Genomic DNA, 17807 nt, shown 5'->3' on the forward strand with positions numbered 1-17807 from the left:
CAACACCTTGAGAGGAGATGACTGCGCCGTCCTAGAAAAAAAATCTTCAGCGGTAAAGAAGCCATTGCCTCTGTATCTGCAGCCGAGAGTCCACGTTAACGTTAGCGGAAATATTGGTATGGTCGTGCGATGTCGTCTACATTTGCCTTGCCATTGTTGTGTTCTATCGCCGTGCACGTGGCTGTTCTTCATACTGTAGACGCCGGGTCAGAAGGTGAGATTTGCATTGTTTAAGGCATGATAAAATCTTGGCCGGGCCGTGTTCCTTTTACCATCTTAGACTTTTAACACTTTGTGTGATGTGTGACCGGTCCGATAGTATACTATTGAACCGCTCAAACCCCTTAAACTAAATTCGATTTGATATGGAAGGACCTCTGGGCCATATGCATGGTAGAATAAGTACACCGGGGCTCCTCTTCTGCCACTTGGAGCCCCGGAAAATTATGAGTACATTTCTATGGATGTGTGTAAGGTCACTGGGATTGCCACTGGGCCTAGAATCCATAGGACCAATCTGCTTTAACCAAGCTGAATTTAAAAAAAAAACTGTGTCACACTGATGATTCCATACAGTAACAATGAAAGCAATGTGTTTTTGGTGACATTTTGTGTTTCTGGGTATATGAATGACGGATGTATGAGATGTTTCAACTCTTAACTAGTAATAAGCAAGTCCATGGTTCCAAATACGCATGGACAGCGACAGAAATCATGTGTAATGCCAAAAAGCCCCTAACTGGTAAGCAGTTCTGTCTCCATTGTATCGATTTGCATAATAATGTCCAAACGTGATTTGAAGGTGCCCTCACCTTTGACCTATCACCCATATTTCCTGTCCCTCCACATGCGACTCGAAACGGTGAACGTACCTATAATATATTCTGTACCGTATGCAAATTTATCCACTTAATATTTATATGTTAGAATTTAGTTTATCTACATGTATTTAAGCCACATTCATTCATTTCATGTATCTAGTCTTTCGTCACTTGCAGTTAGCTCCATGGGCATGAATTTGCCATAAAACATTTCTATAATCTATCTTTGAAATGAACATTGCAGGACGACGATTCAGATGTGGTGTTCCTGGAGTCGCACGAGAGGCCGGTCGCATTGTGGGTGGAAGTAACGCAAACCACGGGGCGTGGCCATGGCAGGTAAGATACGTCACTTTCTTGCTGTAACGTTAACAATATGCCTACTCACATTAGTTACCACGCATGCGCGGGTGAAAGGAACTCTGGGTAATATGTCAAAGTTGAAGGCCCACAGAACATCAACATTCCGCCATTTTGCAGGCGCTATCACGTTCCGGGCATTGGTACACAAATCGTAACATTGACATATTACCCAGAGTCCCTTTCACCCGCGCATGCGTGATAACTAGTGTGATAAGGTTAATGTCCGGATGTGATTTGCTTGTTTCAGGGGCCATCGCCTTGAACATGTCACCCATAATTCCTATCGCTGCACATGCACACACGGAACTATGAACGTGCTTATTGTTCATATCTCAGTTTTTCACCATAATGCATCATGCCGCGCATGCGCAACCCAAGCCGTCAACCATCTTATTACCTTGTAGCTTTCGTTATCGATTGCAGTAAAAGTTGTTGAGAGGTTGGGAGATGGTTAAGACATCTGCAATCACAGTTGCTCATAGCTCATAACTTTTGCACACATATGTATAAGAAACATCGTATTCCTAATATACTGTAGCAAAGAATAACATTCTCGTTGTCATGACGTCACGTGCAGACAACTTTAGATATCTCAACTACATTGATAGATTCTTGAACTAGTTAAACTGTAATATCCAACACAATAATTGGACTTACCCAATATTTTTGACTGAACAGCGGCAGTCTTTGTCAAGGAAATTTTTGTGTTGGATATTCTGTTTAACTAGTTTAAGAATGACTTCTCCCAACACAGATGAATTTTCAAGTTACATGGATAGATTTCGCAACACGTCATACTGATTGAAGCAGATACTGGAGTAACTACTCTCGAAGAGACCGAAGTCGCTTTTTGTATATCTTTGTTAGCTTGGTCATTTTGCTTCTGTACTCTAGGTATCCCTTCGCTGGGCCCCTTCGGGTATTGGGCACTTCTGCGGCGGTGCTCTTCTCAACAAGCGGTGGGTGCTGACGGCCGCACACTGCGTGGATGAGTGAGTAATGCTTGATGAACTCTCCCTACATTCTTGTCTATCTTGAATCGTCTAGCTGCAACTTTTATGAGCAATCAGGAGATTAAGGAGGGCCGCTCAAGCACGACGAAGAGTATCATGTTAACTGATGTTATTGCACAAAGGGGGGCCTACGGCCCCAATCACTACCAATCTTCACGGAACCCGAAACAGCTTCAAAAGAGGCCGTAAATATATGTTCGTGCGACCTACTTATCTATGTACCTATACATGTTGAGATAAGACTGTCCATTTTCGTTAATTCTCAAGTCTTACGACGTTCAATTTCTAAGCAGTAGATTGATTGGGAAATGATAGAGATTCGAGGACTGACACCGAAAACATGTGTACAGAACTGGCGAACTGATGGCAATATCAGTATCCCGTTTGTAGTAGCGTCGCTGTACTTGAGATATTGTCATTGGCCTGAGGTACATTTCATTCGGAACGGCTAACTGCGTAGGTGTGGCAATCAAAAGTACGTATAACCGGGCTTACATAATTATTTGAATTTGGCAACTTATAAGCTGCATTGATAAGTGCTAAAATAAGGACGATGTAGGTCTACATGGTCAAAACAGTGCCGTTGATGTAGCAAAAGAAATTGTAAAAAGAACGCTTTTCCGAGGTAGTATACCGAAAAGTTGCTAGCATGTTTGTGCCAAAAGCAGATGTATATCTATATATAAGGCAAATTTTGCCTCGATGTTTCTGCATGCTCAAAGCAAATACAATCATACATTGTATATGTTTGCATGTACGTAAGAAGTCGCTTCCACGCAGAAACGGGCAGGCACGTTCTTAGGTTAAATCAAGTTAAAATTTTTCGATGTTCCGAATGCAAAATCACTAGATAAACATTAGATATGCATACATGCAAGTGTCGCTGCAGTACCACAGGAAGCTGACAGGAGGCTCATTTGTAAATTTGACATTTTTTGTCTTAATGATACCCTCTACACACCTATTGAAAATCACATCCAAATCCACATCCGCCATAGCATAGTGGAAAACACAACTTTCTTGGTGAAGATAGCGATTTCATTGAATGTTCTTCTCTAACCATTCTGACGTATTGGCATTGCCGTTTATGTTGCAGCGGATTTAAACCCTATGTGACAATGGGAGATAGCAGTCTGACCGGGGATGACGGTACAGAGCGCACCATTATCACCAGAAGAGTCTTCATTCACCCAAGTTACGGGTTCGGCTACGATGCCGGTGAGCTCTCCTCATGTCTGTGTTCGAAGTCTGGTTTCTGACATTTTACTGCATTGGTCACGAGCAGAGAAACGTGCCTCCACATCAGACCATAGTCTGCCGTTTCTGTACAGAAACAAGACCATAGTCACGTCCGGGTAAAAAGATACAAAAATGGGAGTTCTGCTGCAGTACCAAGGGCCAAAATCGCCCTTGAGCTTTTTCTTCCCAACCCCTACGTACATATCTTTAGTTACACAGACACAACCAAAACAATATTTCTATTTTCATATAACGTTAGATAACAATTCTTGTCGTAGAATGGCATACGGACCATACCTACTTGTGATGACTGACGATATTTGTGAAATGTCTGTTCTCCCTACACGTACAGCTCTCCTGCAGTTGAAGAAAAGAGTTCGTTTCAGCCAGTACATCCGCCCTGTCTGCCTGCCCGGCAGCTCTTCCACGGCTCCTCCACCGGGCACGGTCTGCTCCATAACCGGCTGGGGGACAACATCCGAGGGTATGTGAACACTAGTGTTTCGTGCGAAAGCACAGAAAAACAAATCCTCAATATTTTTATTTTATTTTATCGTTATTCGTTATCGAAGAATCTATGGAATAATAAGTGGCAGCGGACTCAAGTTGTACTTTAGCGCCACCACTTGCATAAATACTATCATATAATGACATATCAGACGGGACTATCAAACTTTCGAACAGTCAATAAATAAATAATCAAACAAGTAAATAACTAAAGAAGTAGACGCATACATGTAAATACATTGTTTGCATGATTCAAACCTCCTACCGGTAGAAAGACAAAGCAAAAAAATGGCACATAATATCAACATAACACCAACATGTGTAACTCCCCTCCGATGATAGAGCAAAACTGAAAATGTATGAAAACAATGGAATTTATCTACGATCATTTCGATGTTTTTATAATTTTAACGTCATGTGAGTAAAAAAAGAAGAAAATACTATCCTTCATTGGCTTTTCATCAATTACTTTACTGTACCAAACCAAGATACACTGCATATAATACACCACCAGACCGTCCAGTTTGTTTTCAGAGAAATGGTCATGAAGTAGTACGCAAAACCTTTCTTCAAATCTCGAATATGATGAAAGTTCAAATCATCGTTCCCTGTAGGCGCTTCCAGCCTTCCCGACCATCTCCAGGAAGCCGACGTGCCCATCGTGAGTGACTCTGACTGCTCTGGCGCGTACGCTCCGTGGTTCGACTTAACCTCGGAGATCTGTGCCGGCTACATGGCTGGAGGAATCGACTCTTGTCAGGTACTGTAAAAGCATCGCAGTAGTGGGAAAAAGGACTTTCGCGGTGGTTTTAAGTTCGCGGTAGCAGCATTCACTGTAGTCTCTTACTGCCATGGGAAAATGTTCACGGTGGTTTTATGTTCACGGTGAATTGGCAACGCGAAAACCGCGAACATAAATCCACCGCGAACATTTCTGCATTTACAGTAATCCGAATCTCCAAACAGATGTAAAATTGCAAGATCGTGACGTTTCTCAGGCTCCTGGCTCTCCTTTCTAGAAAGGAGTGATGGGTAATATGTCAAGGGTGAAGGCCCATGAGACGTAAACATTATCGACCATTGTTTCGATTCGCGCAACAATGTACAGACGGAAAAATGGCAGAATATATGCAACTCAGGGGCATTCACCTTTGACATATTACCTAGACTTCTTGTCGCCGGGGCATGCATACTTGAATCTGCGAAAGAGCTTATTCACTCAAGCGTTTCAACAGCGGCCAAGCGTGGTTGTTAATGCTTGGCTACCACGCAAACAACGGCCCATCACTAGTACAATTCCTCACGGTGATGTCTTTACGTACAGGTGGTGAGATCCGCACGTTAATGGGTTTAGCTTCTGACATGAGAAAAATGCAGAGGGCTTTTGAGCATCAGACAGTAATGATTCTTGTCTAGACGACAGGTATTGACTTTGATATTATTCAAGATGAAAGTGATCCATCTTACACATGGGGGCAATGGAGGATCAACATTGAAATTCATCAACAGTGTAAAAACAGGCTTTCTAAATTCAAGGATGGGACCGCCTCTATTCAGTGGTCTCTATTGAAATCAGCAATTTCAGGTGTTTACAGAATCAGAATGGGACCGGTTGACCAGAATGGGACCGGTTGACCAGAATGTTGTAATCCATCGACAGCTACTCTACTTATATGCTGTTGATCATGACCTACATATAGAGACACAACATTAGGCCTTAAAATATTTATAACCTTCTTGGCGAAGGTAATGAAGGGAACTTTTTTTATCAAACTTTTTCTTACGCACGCTTTTGAACACTCGCATCAGTTTGGGGTTACCAGAGGATGTCACCCATAATATCAAATCAACATTGCCTCAGCTTGAGTTTGCAGATGAAGATTTTTGTTCTAACCGTAGAAATGTGCCCCTGTCCACAGGGTGACAGCGGCGGCCCGCTTGTGTGCGAGTCGGCGGCTGGAACTTACTTCCTGCACGGCCTGACCAGCTGGGGATACGGCTGTGCGCGGCCCGACAAGCCCGGCGTCTACGCACGCGTCACCGCTTTCGTGGACTGGATCAGGACCACTATTCGTGACAACCGCTAACCATAGTCCGGTTCTCCCGCAATGAATAAAGGTTATATCAATGTTGATCATTCATGCGTGTGGAAGACTTTATTATTTATACCCCATTTCCACTATGACTGCGCTCTCGTCGCGCTCACTCTGCGACCTAAAATTTGACATATCGCTCAACGAATTGTATAGAAAAGAAACGAATCTTTTTACACTTTCTGTGTTTTGGTGTCTTTTCAGTCGTCACACTTTTACATTTTATATGATATACCCAGTGTGAAAGTGAAGATGACTGCTACCATATGCTATTTAGGTCGCAGTGAGAGCGCAGCGCGATCGCCGTGTAGTAGAATTAACGGGGGTCTTATGACATTTATTTAGCCCTGAAAAGTAATTTAGGACAGAAAACGTGATAGTTGGAAAAGTTGTGATAACTTGTTTTCGAATGTATATTTCGATGATTGTTTATATACTAATGAATTAATGTGAAAAAGGGATGCTGTCACATTTTATTCTCTAGTAGACAGAAATTTAGACTTTTTTTTCCTTTACTAGTGAAATAATGTGATAGATGGGTGCTATCAATTTTTTTACTACCAGACACAACCTTATTTCTCTTACTAGTGAAATAACGGTGTTGGTGGTACGGCAGTGTCGTCGGGGTTCACAGACATAGTAACCAGAAGTTCGTCAAGCAAGGAAAAAATAACGGGATCTCTGCGAAACTATTGATCGTGCTCACTTTTCATAAAACCTGTTGCCACGGTCCATCTCCCTGCTAGCCTTAAATAAAGGTTGTTAATATTGAGCAATCATGCCTGCATGTCAGTGGATCATGATCATGTGGGGGTTGGGGTAGGGGTGGTGTTTGATAACCAGCACCTCTGCAACCATAACAAAAATCTCAAAATACATCTAAAGTTCCCATATCTACTTGAAATATTTTTGTTAATTACTTGGCAAAATATAACAAAATTAACCATGTCCATTTCACATATTCTGTCAAGTCTCGGGTTGAACGTTGCAACTGATCCTGGGAATAAACTGGACCCCGGGCCAACCGGAACAAACCTAAACACACAAAAACAAGCTAACAAACAGGCCGAAAGCAATTCCTCCTTTTTCACGGAAGTAATGAATTTGACAGAAAATAAATGCAGTGTACCCATATGATCGCTTCTTTTTTTTACTCCTTTCATTTGTTTTGCTGTCTCCTCAGATATGTAAATGCATGGTCATGGCATCGAATGGTCGTGTTTAGGGCTGGGTATCGGTACAGCGTACCGGTACAAAACCGGTTTTTCTTATTGGACCGGTCCAGAAAAACCGGACCTGAAAAAATTAGGTGGACCGGATGTTGGACCGATTAGAAAATTAACAGATTATTTTATCAGGCATTCACACGTTTTGGCGCTTGCAGGTGGAAGAAAATAACAAGAGTGATGTAGAGTAGAGTTTATAGTAATTTCTACCAAGTTTTACAGCCAATCGTACGGGTGCAGTTAGCGTTGAAGGATTTTAAAACGCCAGTGTAAGTCTTATACTCCACCAAACAGATCGCTTTGTAGTGAAATGGATCATTGGTATGAGTCATACTTCATCAGGTTCAGGTTCAGGTCCGGACCTGGACCTAATCCTTTGGACCTGAACCGGACCTGGACCTGAGTTTTCTGTACCGGTACCCAGCCCTAGTCGTGTTCACAAAAGTTCGCATCCTTGTTTCAGCACCATTTTCGAGTAAGGAACACGAATTCATCGTCAGCATACTTATCATATCTTTTTCCGTTTGCTCTTTTGATGTTCTGTGTTTTGTCAGTTTTCCTCAGGCAGGAAGTGGAATGTTCGTGTTCACAGTACAAAACTTCGCATCCTTGTTTCAAGAAGAAAATGTCATCGCCGGCAACTACAAAGGTTACGTTCATTGATTTCCATTAAGCAAAGCGCGTCGCCAACCTTAAACCACTAGACGTACTTCTCTGAACTGAATTGTTGTTTTCGTGTGCGTTCAGAGTACTGATTGCAGAGCTCCTTTCAAGCTCCCGCATTCCCCGTGGGTTTTCCGTTCTCTACTTCCTATCTCTTTTCTTTTCAATTATCTGCCACATCCCCGGGCTATTCACATATAACAGGATGTAGACGTAATCTTCCTTTTTTGAAGGCATACAGGTGGAAAATGTCACCTTTACATAACAAGTCCTTGGCATAAAATGGATTTTAGTTTTAATTTTCTGTTTTCAATGATGGACGTTATGCCAACACATCTCCCCTTTTTATTGAATCTTTTTGACTGTCCGATCCTCTCCTAGATTGATGATACGATGATACTGTATAGACACGTTTTACCACTTGCGTCATCCTGATTAATTGTAGAGAAAAGTAGAGTAGTAACTCAGGAACGCCATTTAGGCAGAAAAAAATAGATAAGATGTCTTGAATGGGGTTGGGATTACGTACTACATCCGTGCAAAATTGAACAGACAACCAAGAACAATCACTTTACTCCGATTAAAGATTTATTCAGAAGAAGGCAGATTGATATAAACACTTGTCATCCAGGGTCTACAAAAATACGTGTGCAAGATGGGTGCGATTTTCACAATCAGAATCTTCTGTTCCACAGACGATTTTAGTATATCACGGAAGATACTGGACAAGAAACTGTGTGCAGGAACCTTTTGTTAAAGTGTCAGAAAAAACGTCAAATTATGATGAAAAATCTACCAATACACAAATGTACATTATCGAATTCTCATCTGGCAAACGTTATCACGTCATATTGTAAGACATACAACTATGTCATACTTCAACAGTCAATGATCATTGACAAAATCCCTGTATACCGATTCAGACCTCCTGAAACTAATTATACTTGTGCTGACACCAACACATCGCATACATAGTTCTTTTATAACACTATGATCACAGTACTTCCCAATTCACAAACTAATCACTTCGTTGAGATAACTATCAAATTGTGTTGCACATTACATTCCAAGTAATGAAGGAAATAAAAGAAGGTATTGAAAATATTGCAATATTATAAGTGTCAAGTTAGACATAAAACACCGACAGCATTATCAGTGTACGCATACCTACAGATCATCTTGAAGGGAATTATGATTGCCATAGACGTCGAGAAATGACGTAGCTGTTGGAACCGTTTACCGGGACCCTGTCCTGATGAAGCAGATGCTACGTGAGAAGAAAGTGCACAGCACCCGAACAGTGTGAATGTCTATTAACTCCAAGCAGATCTTACGGTGCCATAAGATAGTATCAAAGCTGGCCAAGGAGTAAAGCCGGCCAAAGGGAGTCAAACAGGCCCCTTTTGGTCGGCTATCCTCCTTGGTCAGCTTTCATACTATCTTATGGCACCGTAAGATCTGCTTGGAGATTATATAACGAATCATAGATGTTGACAGTTTATCCATACGTCGCACTCTCTCACGTTACATGTACGACCGACGGCCATTACGCGCGAAAAGGTGCACAGCACCCTAACAGCGTAAATATCCATTAAAGGCTATAATGAGTCATAAATGTCAACAAGTTTATCCATACGTCGCCCTCTTTCGCGTTACATGTACGACCGACGGTCATCACACGGTGGTAGTCATGAATTGTATTTCTGGCGCGTTTCTGGATTGTCTTCTTCCCCGCAAACTGAATGGGGTCCCCAAGGCGCTGGACGAAGTCGGCGGGCAGCCTCTCCGGGTAGCGGAAGCGTTCGGCCCCCTGCCCGATCTCTCGACCAGCCGCCCGAAGAACGTCTTGTTCAGCAGGTTGTAGACGTGCTTCATGACGTTGTCGTTGGCGAAGACGTACACCACGGTGCTGATGACGCTGTTGCTCATGGCCAGCCCGTCCAGAACGTACACGATGGCGGTGCTGTGGCTCACGTGCGAGATCAGGTCGTACGAGAAGTCCCGTATGATGGTGAAGGAGTACATCGGGCCCCAGCACACGATGAACGCGGCGACGAGGACGACGAGCCGGACCGTCTTGCGGCGGGACCTCCGGCGGGACCTGTCCTGGGACTGGTTGCGGTGGCCCGGGAAGCGGCGGTTGCAGACGCGGTACCCGATGTAGGCGTAGCAGGCGCACATGAGGCAGACGGGTAGGACGTACTCTCCCGCGAACAGGATGAGGGTGAACCCTTGGTACAGCCGCCGGTGCCAGATGGGGTAGCTGACGGCGCAGAAGATGTCGCCGTTGAGAAACTCGGCCGTCTTGGAGAAGACGGCGGACGGGATGGCGAGCAAGATGGCCGAGAGCCAGACAGCGGAGAAGATGGGGATCAAGCGTCGTCTGGTCACGCGTAAGGACCCCGACTGTTTCACGACCATGAATCTAGCAAAAGAGAAAAAAGATCGATATGTCAATTATAATCAACTATCATATTATCGCAGGCTATAATCAACCATTGTGTTATCACAGAAATATGCACAACAACAATTTCGACAGACGAGGACAATGTGGCACTTCACTCAAGTTTAGTAACTTAATATATATATACAGTACCACATACAGACAGGTGCCACATTACCACCCCGACCGAAGTAAGGTATCCATTCTTGCACCCGGGAAAAGTTCCCATGGGCAGAACATCGGGTATCGAACTCGGGATCTCTAGGGTCCGAGCCCAACACTGTAGCAGTTACGCCACACACGTATTTCTGACTGCACAGAAACTTGAACCCTTGACATGCTACTAGTCTTTTGGCAAGGTTGTTCTGTTTGATATGCCTCTCGCATGTTGGGGCTAGGTGAAGTGAATAATCTAATAATCAAACATCGTTGACCAACTAAAGTGAAGAGTAATTGCCGCCCTGATCGCGAATCCCCCAGCAGTTACGGTACGTGGGTTGAACTTGTTACGATTCTCATGAAATGGGCCGGGGTACTCCACGCAGCTACAGTATGATTAAACCGGATCAACTGCGTTTGTGAAGAGCGGGCAGAAATGTCAGAGTAGCAATTGTACAGGCGCCTGGAGCTAGTATTAGGGGCGGTCTCAGGACTACTACAGCTGCATGCAAAATTATTTTTGACTGTACATAAAATTGTACCACATTTTGGCTATTTTGGCGAAATGAGGAGAAGTATAACTGCAGACTGGTACTTAATCATATAAGTGGTGAACAAATGGTTTATACGATCTAATTCCAGATCAAAAGTCAATATCTATTTCATAATCCATCTACTTGAAATCGCAAACTTTCACACAAAAAGCAGGTTGCAAAATTATTCACCCCATAAGTTTCTGTCTTAAGCGCTTCGCACAAAACCTCTTAGCTGCAATACCCTACTACAGACGGAACGACCGCCTGTCACAAGCTTCTGGCAGCGCTTTGTGATTCCGCGCCAATAGTCTCCAGCTCACCAGTGTTCTGAGATCTACGTGCCACAATAGCTTTCTTCAGATTCCACCAGAGATTCTCAATTGGGTAAAGTCTGAAGACTGTGTTGGGTATACTCAAGAACCTCCCAGACTTTCGTCTCTACCCAAGCCAATGTGAATGTTGATGTGTCCTTAGGGGGTGAATGATATTGCATGCAACTACATGTATGTCTGCGTCTAACTGTCTTCGTCACTGCGGCAATGGGAGCCACCAAGGATGGACGGCAACATTAACCTGGCCATTCAACATGCAGATGAATCACGCAAGCACAACGCTTCAAGCATGCATGCACGAAACGCGGCATGTACAATGCATTAAGCCTTTTACTTCCACTTTCTGTGCTCATCGATCCAGCTCGGCCCAGGAATCTAGTCTTCTCCTAAATCACGTCTAGACTGTTTTGAATAGACTATCTTTACTAGAGAATTCTTAGAAAAATATGAAGTCAGTTACTAAAACAGATCCAAACAGAGACTGCTCTGTTGATAGAAACACAGAAATTACATTCATCCATTTAGCCTCGTCTTTATTCCAAGAGAGCCAGTGGCGTCACTTTCTAAGCACATTACAAACGCATCCCCATTCTGGAAAGTCTGTTAAAGCATTCAGGGAGGGGGCGGTGTCAGACTCTTGAAGTCTAGCTGAACCATTAGGACCTGTTTTTGTCATGCAGACAATTAGAGTCTTCTAGACACTTTACGTAATTGCTTGTGCACGCAACTGAGTTTTAAGACAAAAGACAAAAGGCAATATGTCCCCTCTTCAATTCTGTCAAGGCAAATGCTGATTTCAGAATTTTCTTCGCACGATGTGCAGTCCATTTCTTTTCCCGAGAATCGTGCCTTGGTTCTTAAACTTCACAGCGTCTCAGAAATCCTTTATTGATGAAAAAGTAATCAGCAAATGGCGACTGTATTCACGTATGTCTGCCAGAGGCTTTAATGTATTAAGACGTCTGGAAATTGAGGTAGTAGTTAAACCATTGCTTTCTTTGTCTCCTGTAGGATGGCTGTTCTGAATGTATAGATATGGTTGATATGTGGCTCAAGAGTTGGTTTTAATGAATACGAAATAGTTTGTGCTTTTTGGGGGTAGGGTGGCACTGAAAAAAGAACGAGAACATTGGTGAAGGCGCCGTACCGTTTAAATCAAACGCATCCCTATTTGATACACAGGTAGGTTTGAAGTTGCTGCGTTCGTGAAACCGAAGTTTCGATGTATGTCTAGACCTGTTTGTGGTGGTAATCTTGTTCGTAGTTCTTTGAATGCATTGTCAGTAGACCGCCATGAAGTAAGCCGGGGAAGATGATAAGGAAGGCCTGGGGCTTGCCTGAGTGACAGGAGTGTAGAGTTCACAGGTGACGGAACTAGCCTCTAATCAGAGATGACAGTCCAGGTCAAGGGGCTGATGGAAAGGCTATTGCTTTTGGTCTGTCTGTTTTTTTCGCAATGAAATGTATTGTTACCTCCATGAAATGTCATGGAGGTTATATTTTACGTTTGTCTGTCTGTCTGTCTGTCTGTCTGTCTGTCTGTGTGTGTATACAAGATAACTCAAGAACGGCTGGGTGAATTGGTTTCATACTTAGTGTGTTGGTAGTGTGTGATGAAAGCTGGAAATGATTAGATTTTGGGGCCCCCTAGCGGCTTCCCTTGGTACTGCAGGGCAACTTCTGGTTTGGCTATCTCGTGCTCCGAACAAGCCTCCCAAAAAACGTACGGACAAATTGCACGTACGGCAGGTTGTGCCCTTAGCTTTATAGACTGGCAAGATGTGATCAATGAACATATGTAACGTTAATGTTAATCAAAACCTTATTTTCATGATCAATGGACTGTAATCAAACAAGTCATGTATGCGTATGATCTCCAAACTCCTGTTAGTCATGCGACCATCCCGTTTCCTGCCATCGAAATCACTTGGCGTGATTGTCAATACGTACGTACGTCACGCAATAACGTGTTTCGTACCGTCTACTTAGTGGCTACGACAGTGTGATTCCTCCGAACGCGTGCGGCAACTTCTGTGGAGCATCTTGACATTGATAATGTGGCTAACGTCGAGCGCGCTTTATTTACCCATCACGTTCGGCAATTACTGCCATAATCATTTTGTACGCGTTCACTTTGAAGTGGAGTGGTAGGCTTTGTCAGTGACGCATCTTCTTGGTGGGCTCAGGAAGCAGACCTTATGATTGCATGGGTTTGGGTTTGATAAGAAGGAGGCGAACAAAATGAACATTTTGATTATTATTATTATTCATATCTCAGTGAAAATGGAAGTATTGTTTTCGGTTTATGTGTTTGTTTGTTTGTCTTAGTGTGTGTCCGCAGCTTATCCCGGGTTCCAATGTTGCGTAGGCATGACAAGGCATAGATAGAATAGGCGAGAAATTAAAAAAAACAAAACACAAAAGAAATCTACAAGGAATTTTAAACGGATGTATGGCATCTCAGATTTGCTGTTGTCGTCTACACTTACCCAACTGAACACTCTATGAACAAGACTACATACGTGTACATGTTTTTGCGTTATCAGAACAACTCGCCTTCTTCACATCAACAGAAAGACTTTTCATCTTCTGAGCCCCATTATTGTTTCCCTAAGATGCAACTCTGATACTAAGATGCTATTACACAATTGAATGGAGCTAGCATCGGCAAAAGTTCGCCTCCGCGCCCCTTACTTTATTTGATCCTGGCGTCGGGTGGAGTGGGTGGGGTATGTTGATCTCATGATCTCGCTTTGATGCTGTTCAGAGTATACCTTGTTTTTATGAAATATTCGTCACTACTTCATTGCATGACGTAAGTCGAATTGTCATGTGAACCGTGTATATGTTATTAAGTACGTACTTATGTGAACGTATGACCTACTTTATAACACGACCTACTTTATAACATGCACTACTTTGTAACATACACTAATTACTTCAGACACAATTCGATTCACGACATCGAATAGTGTAATGAAGAACTAAATTGATTGAAGGTTTATTTGCAAGTCCGTGCCAAAAGGCTAATTGCAAGTACACACAACAAACATAGGAGACATACATGTGACAATGAAAACTGGTCAACGTAATTGATTGTAAACAAAGACAACTCGAATGCTGGTGTTGGCTCATCTAGACAGAGTGGGTTTTGCTTCTTTTCTTCATGGAAGCAAGACAAAAAGCCCGGCCAACTTTTTTCTGTGGTTTCTGCTATTCTAAGAGAAAAGTTGTTTTCTGTTTGTTGCAATCCAGATAAGACATTACGCTGTTCGTCAATTCGCTGCATTATCATTGGTTGAACATAGGAATTAACATGTCTAAATTTATCAACACACCGAGCTGGACATACAATTTGGAACTAATGCAACTTTTAACAATGCAGCGAACTGTATAACAAGATTTCTGGGCATATTTCAAAACAATGTCCAGCTGCAGGACCGACACACATGGATGTTAGAATCTGCTAGTTCACTACTTTCGTGTTAGTCTGTCTTCGGTAGAGTAGAAGCCGTACGTTTCTTGCACAGCCTATTTGCCAGCGTATTTCGTGCAATTATATCCGGCTGGTGCAATAATGCGAAGTTATTCAGCTGGACGGCAACAGTTGGGGATTTGGGGATTACGTGCAGTCAACAGAAGTGTGCATTAAACCGTGGCGTTGTGCATTTAACTGGCTCCTACTCATATAACACGCGGCCACTAATGGCTGTAATCAGAGACGTAGAGACGGGCTCTATGACGTTACCGCTCTTCGAACGAGGCCATCATGTCCAACACTGGTGTTTAACAGACAATGGGGCTCTTCAGAACGCACCTGGATATTCGGTCACCCATACATAATTGGTTATTATGCCACAAGAAATGAGAAACCTTGAACATTCCCTCCGCCGTCTTCTGCCGTTTGTGTGCCATGATAAGCGCGCTAGGCTGACGCCTACACAGTTAAACATAGCGATGCTTGACGCATCTATATCAAGGCTACTTTTGTCTGACAGCGGCAGCTGTGTCTTGTACATTAAGCTATATCAAGTCGTCTTCAAATACCGCTGGATGCAATATGAAATTATTTTGCACCCTCTCTTAAAGCAGCTTGAAGCGCTGGCCGAATTGTTCAACCGTTTGTTGTTTTATCAGAAAACTTTGTCAGAAAAATCTGTCCCTTGATGATTTGCGTCGACCTTAAGAATTGGTCTCGAAATCCACTCGAAACATTCAATTTGATTGAAGTGAAAGCTGCGACAGGATACATCTTTATGAGTATGTCTTACTATGAATATTCTTTTCATTGGTAGAATAGAATTCTGTAGATTTTGCCCTTCTTAAGGAATTCTGTCTCGCCCTCCACTCCCTTCGGGACGCACTTTGTTCCAGCGGGGCCTAATGTTTAAACCTTTCCGTCTACTGAACAATCTGCAAGTCGAACCTCTCATGTATGAGAAAGGTACTGAAATTAAAAGGATGCTAAATATAAAGATACACGGGCTTGTAATACTTTTGAGGAAAGCATTGGAAGCATTTGTATCCAAGTAGCAAGTAATGATAAATGAAAAGTGACGTCTTTGATATAATTTTGTATTCAATCGCGTATTAATTGACACAGATAAAATGTATACCAGAGGTTCATTTCATGTCTCCCTTTCAAGTGTGGCGCATTAAGTGTGAGGTTACCGGTCATATTTGAAAACAAAAACAAAAAAAACAGTGTTGTGTTGTTGATTGCTCTCAAATTGGCATTAGCCATATTTGAATCAATAGGTGTGTAGTGTAAGGAAGACACATACAAGTATAAAGTTGTGACGGTATGGTGAGACAGATAAATGATTTTCAAGTTTCGTAGAAAATAACGACATTTTCCTCGCTTAAACATAACATTGAATATCTTTATAGATGCATGAAAGGAAACTTGATGTCTTCTGAAGTCAATCGCACCAAATATGAGTTTCTGCCGTAAGAAAACAATTCTAAGATGTTCGCAACTTGGAGAGGGAAGCAGGAGAAACATCGGGGTAAGTGTGAAACATTATGTTTGACTTAGGTACTTCATACTCAATATCAACTATTATAATTGCTATTTTGATTTCCTGGCAGTATCTTGTTCATTGGACTATATAAACTATCTGTCTCTGCTTTTTAATGTAGCTTGATGTTGTTATTGTTTTTTGCACGTTTTTTTGTTGGGGTTATTTGTACCTTTACCATTGTACATGTGTCTTTTTTCTTGAATAATAAAAGTTCTTACCTGTCGAGAGCGATGACCAGTAGCGCGTGCGTGGACACGTACAGGGACACGCTGTTCAGGTAGTTGACGGCCCCGCACATGAAATCGCCGAACTGCCAGGACCTGCTCCTCACCACGTAGTAGTCGAAGGCGAAGGGCAGGCGGAACACGGCCACCAGCCAGTCGGACAGAGCCAGGTTCCCGATCAGCAGGTTGGTGGTGGTCCTGGCCTCCCTGAACCTCGCCAGGACGGCCGGCAGCAGCGCGTTCCCCACGCCGCACACCAGCATGATGACCAGGTACAGGGCCCCCAGCACCCACCGGGTGATCACCGACGCGCTCTCCTCCTCGTAGGCAGGGAAGCACTGAGGGCACAGGCTGGTCAGGTTCACGCAGCCAGAGGACGCGTTGCCGCCGCCCAAGGAGCAACTGCCGTTAACGTTTGCTGCTGCCAGAGCCTCCGTAAGGTTGGCGCCAAGCATTGCTAGGAGGTGCTCATCCATGATGCACGCACGACGAAACCACGACGCAGACTGGAACGGTAACTCTGTCACACGCGATGCTCTTGTGTTTGCAAGAGTTTGGATTCACCAATGAATGATACCTCATTGGTAAGAGATGAGTAGGGCGGGGCCTGGAGCTGTATTTGTCCAATAAATCAACCCCTTCGATATTGATTGATGTATATCCGCATGGTGAGGTGATGATTACGGTTGGTATTTGGTGATGCAGAGCACGTTCGTTAGCCGCATGACGGTCGGTGAGAACAGACTGTGACATCCAGCAGGTGTCAGTGGTTACGGAGGGGCTTAAATGTGCGTTCCACTGGGCAGATTCACAGGGGTTTTAATCCAGGTGGAATAGGCTCTGATGCAGGCTAACTCGTGTCCTTTCTGACGATCACTGGCCGTGAAGGTCAATGCCGTAGGCGTGGCGGGATGTGTCCAATGCCGAAATAATCAACCTAGATAATTTACGCTTGCATATAGATGTGCAAAAGTCAGGTGTGACGGGTCGTTCAGTGTAATATAAGCTGCTGCCGCGCGGCGTGCCTGCGTAGCTGGTGTGTTACGACGAAGGGCAGTTATACTATATAGATACAGATACAGAGAATACGTTTCAATTGCCACTGTCACGTACTGTAATACTGTACGTTAATATATAACAATATCTATGACAATATCCCAAAGT

The 17807-nt window shown here is 43.3% G+C and overlaps 2 protein-coding genes across 2 annotated transcripts; one reads left to right on the plus strand and one right to left on the minus strand.

Moving 5' to 3' along the window:
* On the plus strand, positions 1-6082 carry LOC118429716 (trypsin-2-like). Its single transcript, XM_035840330.1, has 7 exons — positions 1-214; positions 1066-1160; positions 2079-2176; positions 3294-3415; positions 3789-3920; positions 4558-4703; positions 5863-6082. The coding sequence occupies exons 1-7, from the start codon at positions 130-132 to the stop codon at positions 6028-6030; spliced, it is 846 nt and encodes a 281-aa protein (XP_035696223.1). The 5' UTR covers positions 1-129; the 3' UTR covers positions 6031-6082.
* Positions 6083-9370: 3288 nt separating this feature from the next.
* On the minus strand, positions 9371-17203 carry LOC118429539 (prokineticin receptor 2-like). Its single transcript, XM_035840058.1, has 2 exons — positions 16638-17203; positions 9371-10350 (listed from the first exon to the last, which is right to left on the minus strand). Exons 1-2 carry the CDS (start codon positions 17117-17119, stop codon positions 9600-9602), a joined length of 1233 nt encoding a protein of 410 aa, XP_035695951.1. The 5' UTR covers positions 17120-17203; the 3' UTR covers positions 9371-9599.
* Between the last annotated feature and the right edge of the window lie 604 nt (positions 17204-17807).

Source organism: Branchiostoma floridae, chromosome 13, assembly GCF_000003815.2.
Source record: "Branchiostoma floridae strain S238N-H82 chromosome 13, Bfl_VNyyK, whole genome shotgun sequence".
Lineage (NCBI taxonomy): Eukaryota > Metazoa > Chordata > Leptocardii > Amphioxiformes > Branchiostomatidae > Branchiostoma > Branchiostoma floridae.

Bases quoted from the DNA above. Each gene is read 5' to 3' on its own strand.
- LOC118429716 (XM_035840330.1), top strand. From the start codon at position 130: ATGTCGTCTACATTTGCCTTGCCATTGTTGTGTTCTATCGCCGTGCAC. The intron at 2,177-3,293 runs GTGAGTAATGCT...TTTATGTTGCAG, and splicing joins GCCGCACACTGCGTGGATGA to CGGATTTAAACCCTATGTGA. The intron at 4,704-5,862 runs GTACTGTAAAAG...CCCTGTCCACAG, and splicing joins GAGGAATCGACTCTTGTCAG to GGTGACAGCGGCGGCCCGCT.
- LOC118429539 (XM_035840058.1), bottom strand. From the start codon at position 17,119: ATGGATGAGCACCTCCTAGCAATGCTTGGCGCCAACCTTACGGAGGCT. The intron at 10,351-16,637 runs GTAAGAACTTTT...CTCTTTTGCTAG, and splicing joins CTGGTCATCGCTCTCGACAG to ATTCATGGTCGTGAAACAGT.